The sequence below is a fragment of the Rhinoraja longicauda genome, chromosome 39 (assembly GCF_053455715.1).
Source record: "Rhinoraja longicauda isolate Sanriku21f chromosome 39, sRhiLon1.1, whole genome shotgun sequence".
Lineage (NCBI taxonomy): Eukaryota > Metazoa > Chordata > Chondrichthyes > Rajiformes > Arhynchobatidae > Rhinoraja > Rhinoraja longicauda.
The window spans coordinates 12627364-12639453 of NC_135991.1; the positions used below are offsets into that span (position 1 = coordinate 12627364).

Below are 12090 nucleotides of genomic sequence, written 5' to 3' on the forward strand. Positions count from 1 at the left end.
GTCCCCCCCTATTAGGAGAGGATGAGAGTGTGGGATATCACAGAACGAGTGTGTGAACGGGTGATCGATGGTCGGCGTGGACACGATGGGCCGAAGGGCCTGTTTCCATGTTGTATCTCCAAACCTAAACCAGGGTCGGCGCAGTGGCAAAGACCCAGGTTCAATCCTGACTACGGGTGCTGTCAGTATGGAGTATGTACCTGTGACCCAGTGGGGTTTCTCCGGGTGCTCCGGTTTCCAACCTGCAGGTTTGTAGGTTAATTTGTTTCCGTAAAATTGCAAATTGTCCCTAGTGCGTAGGATAGAATTATTGTACAGGGTGATCGCTGGTCGGCACGGACACGGTGGGCCGAATGGCCTGTTTCTGTGCTGTGTCTCTATAACCAAATACTATAAACGAAAGACACAAGGACACAAACTGCTGGAGTAACTCAGCGGCTCAGGCACCAACTCCGGAGAACATGGATAACTATGTTCTCCACAGATGCTGCCTGACCCACTGAGTTACTCCACCACTCTGTGAAACGTCACCTATCCATGTTCTCCACAGATGCTGCCTGGCCCACTGAGTTACTCCACCACTCTGTGAAACGTCACCTATCCATGTTCACCACGGATGCTGAGTGACCCGCTGAGTTACTCCAACACTCTGTGCTTCTTTTTCCTTTTGTAAACCCAGTATCCACAGATCCTTGTGTCTGCTGTTTGAAGAGATCTCTGTACCGTGACGCGGGGACGCGGAGAGAACTCAAACATGGGTTATTTTTTAAAGACTTTATTAAACGTCAAGTTAAAGGTGAAGAGTTACAAACGTGAGCGGAGCCACAGCGGGTGATGTGCGCGCCAGCAGGTCGCAGACTGGAGCCTGCGATGTTGTAATGAGGTGTTGCATTTTGTGACGTCGAACAAGGGCAGGACCCACACAGTGTAGAGTAGAGGGGTCGAGGAGTTCAGGGGCATGGTTCCTTGAAGGTTGAGTCGCAGGTAGATAAGGCGGTCAAAAAGGCTTTTGGCACATTGGCCCTCATCAGTCAGAGTATTGAGGATGGAAGTTGGGAGGTCATGTTGCAGTTTGGGGATTAAATGGGAGCCGTTCAGCGCCGACCTGTTGTCCACCGGGTTTCTGCCCCACATCCCCTGAGTCCCGCTCCTGACGCCGGTCCCGGGACCCGACCCTTTTACACACCCGGAGCGGAAACGGAACAGATTATCAGCCACTGGTTTACATCCCAAGTCCAGAAGAAAAGATAAAGTTTCTCCGTGAATTTATTCCCAGTGAAGGTGTGGAGATGGGACTTGGTGTCCGCGTCGTAAAATGAAACTGTCCCGGACTTGTAACTGAGATAAACTCCCACCCTCCCGGGGATGGGACGGGCGGGGAGAGGGGATGGAGGGGAGGTGAGTGCATCAAACCCATCACTCCCCCGCCTGATGCTCCAGACTCCAGTCTCCGGGGTCAGTGTGACCCGTCCCTTCCTCCCCACAGACTCTGCGGCGACTCCCAGACTCCAGCCCCGACACCTCCACATCCCAGTAATGTCTCCCCGATGTGAATCCCTCCGATCCCAGCACACACGCACTGCCTGTAAACCTCTTCCCGGTGTCAGGGAGACTCCTCCGGGTCCCGGTCCCTCTCACCCTCTTCCGATCCTCGGACACCTCAAGTTGCGGATGCGCTGTTTCCACATCCAGGGTGACGGAAACTAGGGGGAGAATCAGAGAGTCCCCGGGGGTCGGGGGGAGACTCGGGCAGCGCGACCCCGGGACCGGGGGAGAGGCAGCTCGGCCTCGGGCACAGGCGGGCGGGCAACAGAGAGATTTCCCGGGGTTACACCCCAGGTACGCCGGGTGGGCAGGAGAAACCTTTCCCAACGTGGCGTACTTGCACTTGTGCAGAGGTGAGAGAAGAAGATGCGGACATCCAGGTGAGGAGACGACTTCCGATGGAGGATATGGAGCCGTGTTAGGCGGGTAACATGAAGCGAACTGACGTGGCGAGGAAAGGAGGGGACCGTGTGGGACTGGATGTGCAGGAAGAGGAGTTACAGTTTAGTTTATTGTCGCATGTACCGAGGTACAGCGACAAGATTTTGTTGAGTGCTAACCAGTCAGTAGAAAGACAATACATGATTACAATCAATATGTTTACAGATACATGATGTAAGAATAATGTTTAGTGCAAGGTAAAGCCAGCAAGGTGCGATCAAGGATCGTCCGAGGTTCACCAACGTGGAAAATAGCATTTCAGCACTGCTCTCTGGTTGTGGTAGGATGATTCAGTTCCCTGACAACAGCTGGGGAGAAACTACCCCTGAACCCCTGAACCTGATCTCTCGTTTTCAAATCTTATCCTTCCATCTATATCGTTTCCCTCTCCCCTGACTCTCAATCTGAAGGAGGGTGTCGACCCGAAACGTCACCCATCTCTTCTCTCCAGAGATGCTGCCTGTCCAACTGAGTCATTCCAGCATTTTTTGTCCATCTTCGGTTCAAACCAGCGTCTGTAGTTCCTTCCCATACAATGAAGAATACATGGCGAATCGGATTTGAAGATAATTCCAAGGCATGTTATATAGACATTAAGTGCAAGAGGGTATCAGTGAAACAGAAATATAGAAACAGAAAATAGGTGCAGGATTAGGCCATTCGGCCTTCCGTGCCAGCCAATTCCAGCCAATCTGACACCATTCAGATAATAATCTCCCACATTGTTCTTGACGCCTAACTGTCAACCTCACATTTATCCACATTATACTGCATCTGCCATTCACCTGCTCCCTCACCCAACCAATCCAAGTCACCCTGCAGCCTCATAGCTTCCTCCTCGCAACTCACACTGCCACCCTGCTTTGTGTCATCCGCAAACTTGGATATGTTACATTTAATTCCTTCGTGTAAATCGTTGATATATATTGTAAATAACGGCTCCCAGCACCGAGCCTTGCGGCACCCCACTAGTCACTGCCTGCCATTCTCAAAAGGACCCGTGAAGTGAGGGGGACCCCTGTTGGACAAAGGAAGTAATTCATGCGTGGAACCAGAGGCAGTTGAAGAGCCCAGTCCAGTATTAAATATACACTACAAGTAATTAATACTTAAAGAACACTAACGGTCAAAAAAAAAACTTTTTACCTCTCTTAATTCCATCGAGCACATCGCGGAACACCGTGTTCAACAAAAATGGGTGATCGAACTTTCCAACGTCCAGGGCACCGTCTGCTACTGATAGCGTCTTGATATCATCACTTATCCTGCATGAAATAAACACCCGGTTATAAGAACCGCATCAACAATTTCTGGGTTACTTTCCAAAACAGTGCAGAGAGTCTCACCTCCTCTTCTGCCGAGTTTCCTCCTGAAATATAAAAACATCAGAAAGATCAATTAATTTACACTGAGCGTCCACATCGTGAGAGCAGGAATATCAGTCAAATTGAAACAATTTCCCGACAGATCCCAGCACTTAATGCTGGCGCAGCGCCCCATCAGTGCAGTATTATGTATTACTTCATGTAAAGGGTATATTTAATACTGGACCGATGGGGCGATTCAACCTCCTCTGGTTCCAGTCGTGAATTACCTCATTTGTCCAACAGGGGCACCCTCTCTTCACTGTTACCCTCTTGCGTTTAATGTCCGTGTAACATGCCTTGGAATTTTCTTCTATCCTATTCGCCAAAGATCCTGCATTGCCACTTCAAGCGCCCCTGATTCGTCTTGCACCCTGTGGGTCAGCAAGAGGGGACGCATAGCGTCTACCAACCTGTCTCCACAGACATCATGTTGCCAGCTTGTGACTAGATGTTCATGTAAGTCTAAGAGAAGACCTGGCTTGAACAACGTGGAAAATATGACTGGGTCAATGTGATAAGTACAACTTCTTTTCCCGATAAAGAAGCAGCTCGCCCTGCGATCGAATGGGATGTGCTAATGTGAGTGAGGCAGTAATATGGCCCCAGAACAAATAAACCATTTATTTGGAGACAGAAGGTGCTGCATAGAGTGGAATCATAACCAGACCAGCCAGCTTGTGAGGAGGGAAATGTACACATGACGCTTCTGGACAGGAGGCTCTTTCAATCTTCTGGAATAGATGGGAGAGAGCTGGTAAAGAGATTGGAGAGGAAGGAACTGGGACAATAAATGGCAAGGGATAGGTGAATTTGTGTGAGGAGGGACATATGACAGACTGATGGACATCCCTGCGACTGTTGGCGAAGAGGAGAATTTTTTTAACTGAATTGGAATCTGGTCAGGGAGATAAATGGGGAATGCAATGGAAGGGATGGGGTGGAAATCAACAGGAGATCATGTGCTGGGTTCCCAGTAGGATGGGTTGGCGGATCTGCGGTTGGAAAAGGGGAAGCAACGTGGTGACGGGGATTGGGAATTAAAAGAAATACAAGTGGGGAACAGTTGAAGGAACAGGGAGGCCTGAAGGGGATAAGGTTTACCTGTAACAGGAGAATACAAAGTCAGCATGGATTTACCAATGGCAAATCATGTCTGACGAATCTTATAGAATTTTTCGAGGATGTAACTAGTAGAGTGGATAAAGGAAAACCAGTCGATGTGTTATATCTGGACGTTCAGAAGGCCTTCGACAAGGTCCCACATAGGAGATTGGTGTACAAACTTAAGGCACACGGTATTGAGGGTACAGTGTTGAGGTGGATAGAAAATTGGTTAGCGAACAGGAAGCAAAGAGTAGGAATAAACGGGTCCTTTTCGGAATGGCAAGCAGTGACTAGTGGGGTACCGCAAGGCTCAGTGCTGGGACCCCAGTTATTTACAGTGTATATTAATGATTTGGACGAGGGAATTGAATGCAACATCTCTAAGTTTGCGGATGACACGAAGCTGGGTGGCAGTGTTAGCTGCGAGGAGGGTGCTAGGAGGCTGCAGAGTGACTTGGATAGATTAGGCGATTTGGCAAATGCATGGCAGATGCAATATAATGTGGATAAATGTGAGGTTATCCACTTTGGCGGAAAGAACAGGAAAGCAGAGTATTACCCGAATGGTGACCGATTGGGAGAAGGGGAGATGCAACGTGACCTGGGTGTCGTGGTGCACCAGTCATTGAAAGCAAGCATGCAGGTGCAGCAGGCAGTGAAGAAAGCGAATGGTATGTTGGCATTCATAGCAAGAGGATTTGAGTTTAGGAGCAGGGAGGTTCTGCTGCAGTTGTACAGGGCCTTGGTGAGACCGCACCTGGAGTATTGTGTGCAGTTTTGGTCTCCTAACCTGAGGAAATACGTTCTTGCCTTAGAGGGAGATACAGAGAAGATTCACCAGATTGATCCCTGGGATGGCGGGACTTTCATATGAGGAAAGACTGGATAGACTGGGCTTGTACTCGCTGGAATTTAGAAGACTGAGGGGGGATCTTATAGAAACATATAAAATTCTTAAGGGGTTGGAGAGGCTAGATGCGGGAAGATTGTTCCCGATGTTGGGGGAGTCCAGAACCAGGGGTCACAGCTTAAGGATAAGGGGGAAGTCTTTTAGGACCGAGATGAGAAAACATTTCTTCACACAGAGAGTGGTGAGTATGTGGAATTCTCTGCCACAGAAGGTAGCTGAGGCCAGTTCATTTGCTATATTTAAGAGGGATTTAGATGTGGCCCTTTTTGCTAAAGGGATCAGTGGGTATGGAGAGAAGGCAGGTACAGGCTACTGAGCTGGATGATCAGCCATGATCACATTGAATGGCGGTGCAGGCTCGAAGGGCCGAATGGCCTACTCCTGCACCTATTTTCTATGTTTCTAATACAATGTAGATGTCGTTGGGTTGTAGTCTGCTCAAAATATGAGGTGTTCGTCTTCCCTACCGACTGGTTTGTTTCAATCAGCCCTGAATTATTGGGAAACTGTTACCCACTATTTTGTCATTGAATCAAATTGAATTTGTAACCCCTTACTTTCAGGAAAATTAAACTGTCCGTTTGATTCATACGCTCCTGCAGCTTTAAGAGTTTCTTTTGAATAGAGTTTATCTCCTCTTGAATCGCTCGTAGATTATTCTCCATTGGATTTAGAACGCTCTCCTCTTCTTCCCGGAGATCCTTGAGAAAGAGCCGCTCTTTCTCGTTGAGAATCTGGCGCAGTTCAGCAAATACCGATGTGATGTAGGTCAACAGGTTATGTGACTGTTCCTGTCAAATGAAAGGTGAAGGTCAATATTATCGAGCCTGGAATCTAAGACAATAGCACAAGATCAGAGAATGGAAACTGGAAACCTTACCCGGACTCCAGAAAGCTTCTCTTTCTGTTGCTGCTCCATTTCCTCCACCGCTGATTTATTTTTTGTGAGAATCTCCAAGGAAGTTTTAATCTGCTCCTGGGATTGAGATTCAGATTCAGACAGTGAAAGAATTAGACTAGACTGAACCAATAAACTGCAGGCACGGAACTGCACATGAAAGTTTACAAAAAGACACAAACTGCTGGAGAACTCATTGGGTCGGGAAGCGTATCAGCAGAGAGCCGCGGGCTGTCTCACCTGGAAGGACTGCTGGAGTCCCTGCATGGACGTGAGGGGGAAGGTGCAGGGACAGGTGTTTCATCTGCAGCGGTGGCTGGGGCAAGTACCTGGGGAAGGGTGGGAGGCTGGGTGAACAGAACAGTCGCCGAGGGAGCGCGGTCCGCAAAAGGCAGAGGGGAAATAACATTAGCTAATTAAATTCTGTTCGCTTTTACCTTGTAGCTTTCAACAGCTTCCTGAATCGGCATGAAACTATGAGACTTGTGTTCCCGCGCGTCTCGGCAGATCAGGCAGACCAGTTTTTTGTCGGTTTCACAAAACAGCTTCAGTTCTTCCTGACGTTCCTCGCAGTGAAGTTTCCTTTCCTTCCTTCCCGTGTTCAGGCTCAGTGCGCGAGATGTCTCAGTGATACGCGCCAAGGCCCGATTTACTTTGAGGGCGCGGTCTGCAATATCCTCTCTACATACCGGGCAGGAGTTTCTCCCCTCCCTGTCCCAATTCTGTGTGATACAGGAGTGGCAGAAGTTGTGCCCGCACTCCAGTATAACCGGATCGCTGAAGAAATCCATGCAAATGGGACAAGTCGCCTCTTCAGTTAAACTCTGGATCTGGTGTTGCGACGCCATTTTAATTCCGAGCACTTCCTCGTTCAAAATTCCTCCGGCTGCAGGGAGCGGCGGACCCGTACAGAACCGCAGGTGTCAAAGACACGCCCTGCAGTGCGCAGGGAATTGATTCTGTGCTGAATAATGTTGTTTTCCTGCGGGTGTTCAGGATGAAGCGCCTCTGGCAATCTACCACTGATTATACACCAGCAAGCGGCTGGCAACACGTTAAACGAGTCTGAACGTGGCAGGAACCGGGCGGACGAGCGACGGGCAGTTTAAGGAAAGGCAGAAACGAAATGGAAGATGTATTAAGTTATCTCTAAGTAGAGCGCGAAACGGTGGTTAAACATCAACTGAGAGCGACTGCTGGTAAAATAAAGTCTGCAATAAAATCGGAGACCTGGAGAGAATGTTGTGTTGTGAGGTGACAGACGCGCGACAATCGCTGAGATTTGGTTGCATACAAAGTAGGAAAGAGAATACTCTGTTACTGCGTGCAACACATTCATCTTCTCGGTGAAAGTCGTCTTGATTTCCACTGGCCTCCCTATGCAGAAGGTCCCTGACATTAACCCTGCGCGGCCCAGCTCTCATGTAAGATCCAGCTGTTCCTTATTGTGGACGGGTTCCACAATGGAAACGGTTTCCGTCTGTCCGCCCTGTTAACCACTACAGCACCAGAGAGCAGCAGAGTCAGCCAGACCCCTCCACACGCAGACCAGCCTGACGTTGATCACCAGGGGAACGCGAGGAACCTCAGAAGCTGCTTTACAGAAAATGGACACAAAGCGATGTGGTAACTCCACGGGCCAAGCAGCTTCTCTGCGGAATTTTGGTAGACGAGGTTTCAGGTCAAGACTCTCTCCAGAATGATTGTAGAAGGAAGTGTTGTGTTTGATAGATCACCGGATTCTGACAACATCGTTTTATGTGCCAAGGTATTTTATTACACTACCAATTAATGCACACAGAGCCATGTATCCGTGTACACACTGGCGTACCCCGAGTACACAGCAATGTGCGCCGCCGTGTAGTATACCTGTTGTCGATCTCCTGGCACCGTTTCTGACACGGTCCGAGGCCGGGGTTCTCTGCTGCTCTGGGAGGGTGCCCGTCACGGTCCTTTATGGTTCATTCAGACCGTGAGGCAATCGTCAGACCGTTAGGCGCACCGTTTCTGCACTACTCGCGGCAGGGGGGCGCAGGTGGTCCGCCCAGCTATTGCATTGTTTTGCTCAGCAAACCCAGACGTAACCTGAAGTGTTTGGAAACATGTTCGAACATCTTCGCCCTGTTTGGAAACGTCTTCGAAACCATCGACTTGTTTCAGAAGGGATCGGAATGCTGTGCTGCGAAATGTGGCTGAAAACAGCAGTTTAGCTGACATGGTCTGTTTGATCCTTACACTGGAGGAGGGGTTAAAACACAGCTGGAAGGGAGGTGGTGCCCAGGAAAAAAACATGCAAGTGATAGTTGGATACAGGTGAAGAGGGGTGGTGGTGGTGGTGGGGGGGGGGGGGGGGGGGGTTGATTATCAGATAGGTGGACAAAGTCCAGAAATGTGAAGAAGGTTTACAAAACAATGCTCGTGAGATCAGCAGTGAATGTGCGCGTAATGTGACGCCAGAGGAAAGGGTTATGTTGAAGGGGACAGGTTTGGGATTGTTAAGCAGCAAAGTGGGAGAAATGGGGCGCATCGGTGGGGCATAAGGAAAATGGGGGGGGGGTGAGAAAGGAAGAGAAGTCGTTGTTAATTAAATTACACTTTATGAATTCAATCCTCATACCGTTGGGTGTTGAGGTACCCAGGCGGAATATGAGGTGTTTTAGTTTAGAGATACAGCGCGGAAACAAGCCCTTCGGCCCACCGATCCCTGCATATTAACACTATCATACACACGTTAGGGACGATTTACATTCATAATCGGTTCCACCCATGGTTCCACTCATATATTGCTCCGAAAATGTCAAGACAAAGAATACCCCTTGAGTGTGCGAGAGCGGGGCGCAAGATGACTCGTCGACAGACCACACGGCAACAGAGCTAGGAACGGAATCGACTATGAATCAGACAACCAGCACAGCAATTGACAGAGCAGCAGCTCCGGCAGGACACAAGCTACGAAGCTGCATCTGTGGCTGGGAAAAGATAACATCAGAAAAGGGTCTCAAGATCCACCAGGGCAGGAAAAAGTGCCTGAGAGAGCATTGACCATTACTTTCTAAGATGTTCGTCAAATCAGTCGAGTGAAGTTCAGTGGCAGGATAATCACCACAGTCCACAGGGTATCAGCACCCCAGGCGAAGCTCAACCAAGTACAGTCCCACCAACGGACACGAGTCCAGAGCCCAACCAGCCACAGTCAGCGGTAGAGAGGAAGATGAAAGGGGAAAAAGCCTCAAATCCTGTGGCCTAAATCCTGCCAGAGGAAAGAGTGGGAGAACATTAACACTGACCTCGTCCATCTTCTGGAAGGATTGAAGGGATGTGTAGAAAGAAAACTGGAGAAGATGGGAGACATCGTATACAACTATGGGGCGGAGAGATTTGGGGGAAGGTCAAGAAACAGAGGACGCAGAAGGAACTATCACTCCAGTACAATTCCAGGAGGCAGCATGAGATTAAAAGACTGGTGAAGGAAAGGAGGCAGCTGAGAAAACAATGGAGGGAGGCCACAGAGGCAGAAAGGAAAGGACTCGAGGCACTGCAGGCAGAAGTAAAGCAGCGCCTGGCAATCCTGCGAAGAGCAGAATGCCTGAGAAAGCCACACAAGAAGAAAGAACGGGCGAGGACAGGCTTTTACAGAGATCCATATACGTTTGTCAAAAGCCTCTTTGCCAAGGAGAAAAGCGGGCTCCTGAAAGTACCTGTAAGGGAACTGGAGGAGCACCTGAGGAAGACGTACCCCGACAACCTGAGGCATGAGCCAGTCACCACTCCAGACGACAAGCCACCTATTCACCCACCTGAGCACCAGATGGACACAAGACCTCCTACATGGAAGGAGGTGCAGAACACAGTTAAACGGGCAAGAACAGCATTAGCCCCAGGGCCAAATGGCATTCCATACAGGCTCTATAAGAACACCCCTGATATACTGAATTACCTGTGGAAGTTAATGAAAGTGGCGTGGGGGAAAGTAATCATACCTAAAGCAAGGCGAAAGGCAGGAGAGATCCTAATTCCCAATGAAAAGAACTCCTCAACCATTAGCCAATTCCGCCAGATCAGCCTTCCGAATGTGGAAGGAAAGATCTTCTTTGGTGTTGTGGCCCAAAGACTCTCAGCGTTTTGCAGAGCAACGACTACATTGGCACGTCAGTGCAGAAAGCAGGGGTACGTGGTTTCTCAGGATGTCTGGAACATGCAAATGTCATCTGGCACCAGATACAAACTGCCAAGAAAGAAAAGAGAGATCTGCATGTGGTTTTCTTAGATCTTGCCAATGCCTTTGGTTCGGTGCCCCATGAGACTCTTTGGGCAGATTTTAACTTCTTCCAGGTCCCAGAAGTCACCACAAAGCTGGTAAAAGCTTACTTCCAGGACCTCCAGTTCTGCATCACAACACAGGACAACACCACCTGTGCAGCACCTAGAGATAGGCATTATGGCGGGCTGTACCATCTCTCCTCTGATGTTTACCATGGCAATGGAGCTAATCATTCGAGCATCACGATGGGTAGTTGGAGGGGAACGCTTGAAGAGTGGGCTGCGTCTTCCTCCAATCAGGGCGTACATGGATGACATGACCACTATAACAACAACAAAAGCATGCACCAAACGCCTGCCGGATAAACTCCAGGAGAACATCAAATGGGCACGAATGGAGATTAAACCCAGCAAATCCTGTAGTATTTCCATCGTCAAAGGCCGGTTCACTGATGAAAGGTTCCGCATCAACAACGAGACAATACCAACTGTCCTGGAGAAGTCTGTAAAAAGCCTCGGGCGATGGTACACCGCACACCTCAAGGACGCAGAGCAGGTGGAACAACTAAGGCAGGATAAAATCAGTGGCCTCTAGCGAATCAACAACACTGCTCTCCCAGGGAAGCTGAAGCATTGGTGCCTTCAATTCTCTCTGCTGCCCCGACTCATGTGGCCAATTACAATCTATGAGGTCACTCCATCCCATGTCAACCAGCTGGAGAGACTTGTGAACTAACAAGTGAGATAGTGGCTTAGGCTACCGAGATGCCTCAGCAGTATAGGACTCTATGGGAATGGAGCCATCTCACTGCCAGTCTCAAGCCTGGTGGAGGAATTCAAATGCGCCAAAGCAAGGCTGGACATGACACTAACAGAATCCCGGGACCTAATAGTTAGAGGTGTCGCTCCAACCCTAGCAACAGGGAAGAAATGGACTCCAGCAGCAGTGGTACAGGACGCAAAATCTGCCCTCCGACACCGGGACATAGTGGGCCATGTACAACAAGGCCGAGGGGGCTTTGGCCTGGGAGCAATGAAACCTACCTGGCAAAAGGCTACTCCAGCTGAACGTCGGCACCTGGTGGTGGAGGAGGTGCGCCGCCAAGAAGAAACAGCCAGGTGTGCCAAAGCCATATCTCAAGCCAAGCAACGCCGCTGGATGAGGTGGGATGGCATTGAGAGGAGGAAGATCACATGGAGTGAGCTGTGGAACATGGAGTCAAGTATGTTGAGCTTTATTATCAGAGCCACATATGACGTCCTTCCCTCTCCCACAAACCTAAATCTTTGGCTGGGAGAGGATCCAGCCTGACCCATGTGTGCAGTTCCAGCAAACCTCAAGCACATCCTGGTCAGTTGAAAGACCAGCCTAACACAAGGCAGATACACCTGGCGACACAACCAGGTGCAGAGGTGTTAGGCAGCTGCACTCGAGTGCAAGAGAGTTACCACCAACGCCATGCCTATCAATGCCCAGCTACCATTCCCGCAAATCCAATCGTTCATCCGGGACGGAGAGAAACGGAAGACTACCACCTCGCCTCTCAACTCATGCCCACTGAGCG

General features: G+C 49.6%; 1 protein-coding gene across 1 annotated transcript; it reads right to left on the minus strand.

The window, feature by feature from the left end:
• Positions 1 to 1178: 1178 nt before the first annotated feature.
• On the minus strand, positions 1179 to 7113 carry LOC144611145 (zinc-binding protein A33-like). The gene is given in 7 exon segments (XM_078430211.1): positions 1179 to 1518; positions 1520 to 1703; positions 3133 to 3251; positions 3333 to 3355; positions 5925 to 6158; positions 6248 to 6343; positions 6703 to 7113. Coding segments are annotated over 7 exon segments (1407 nt in total).
• Between the last annotated feature and the right edge of the window lie 4977 nt (positions 7114 to 12090).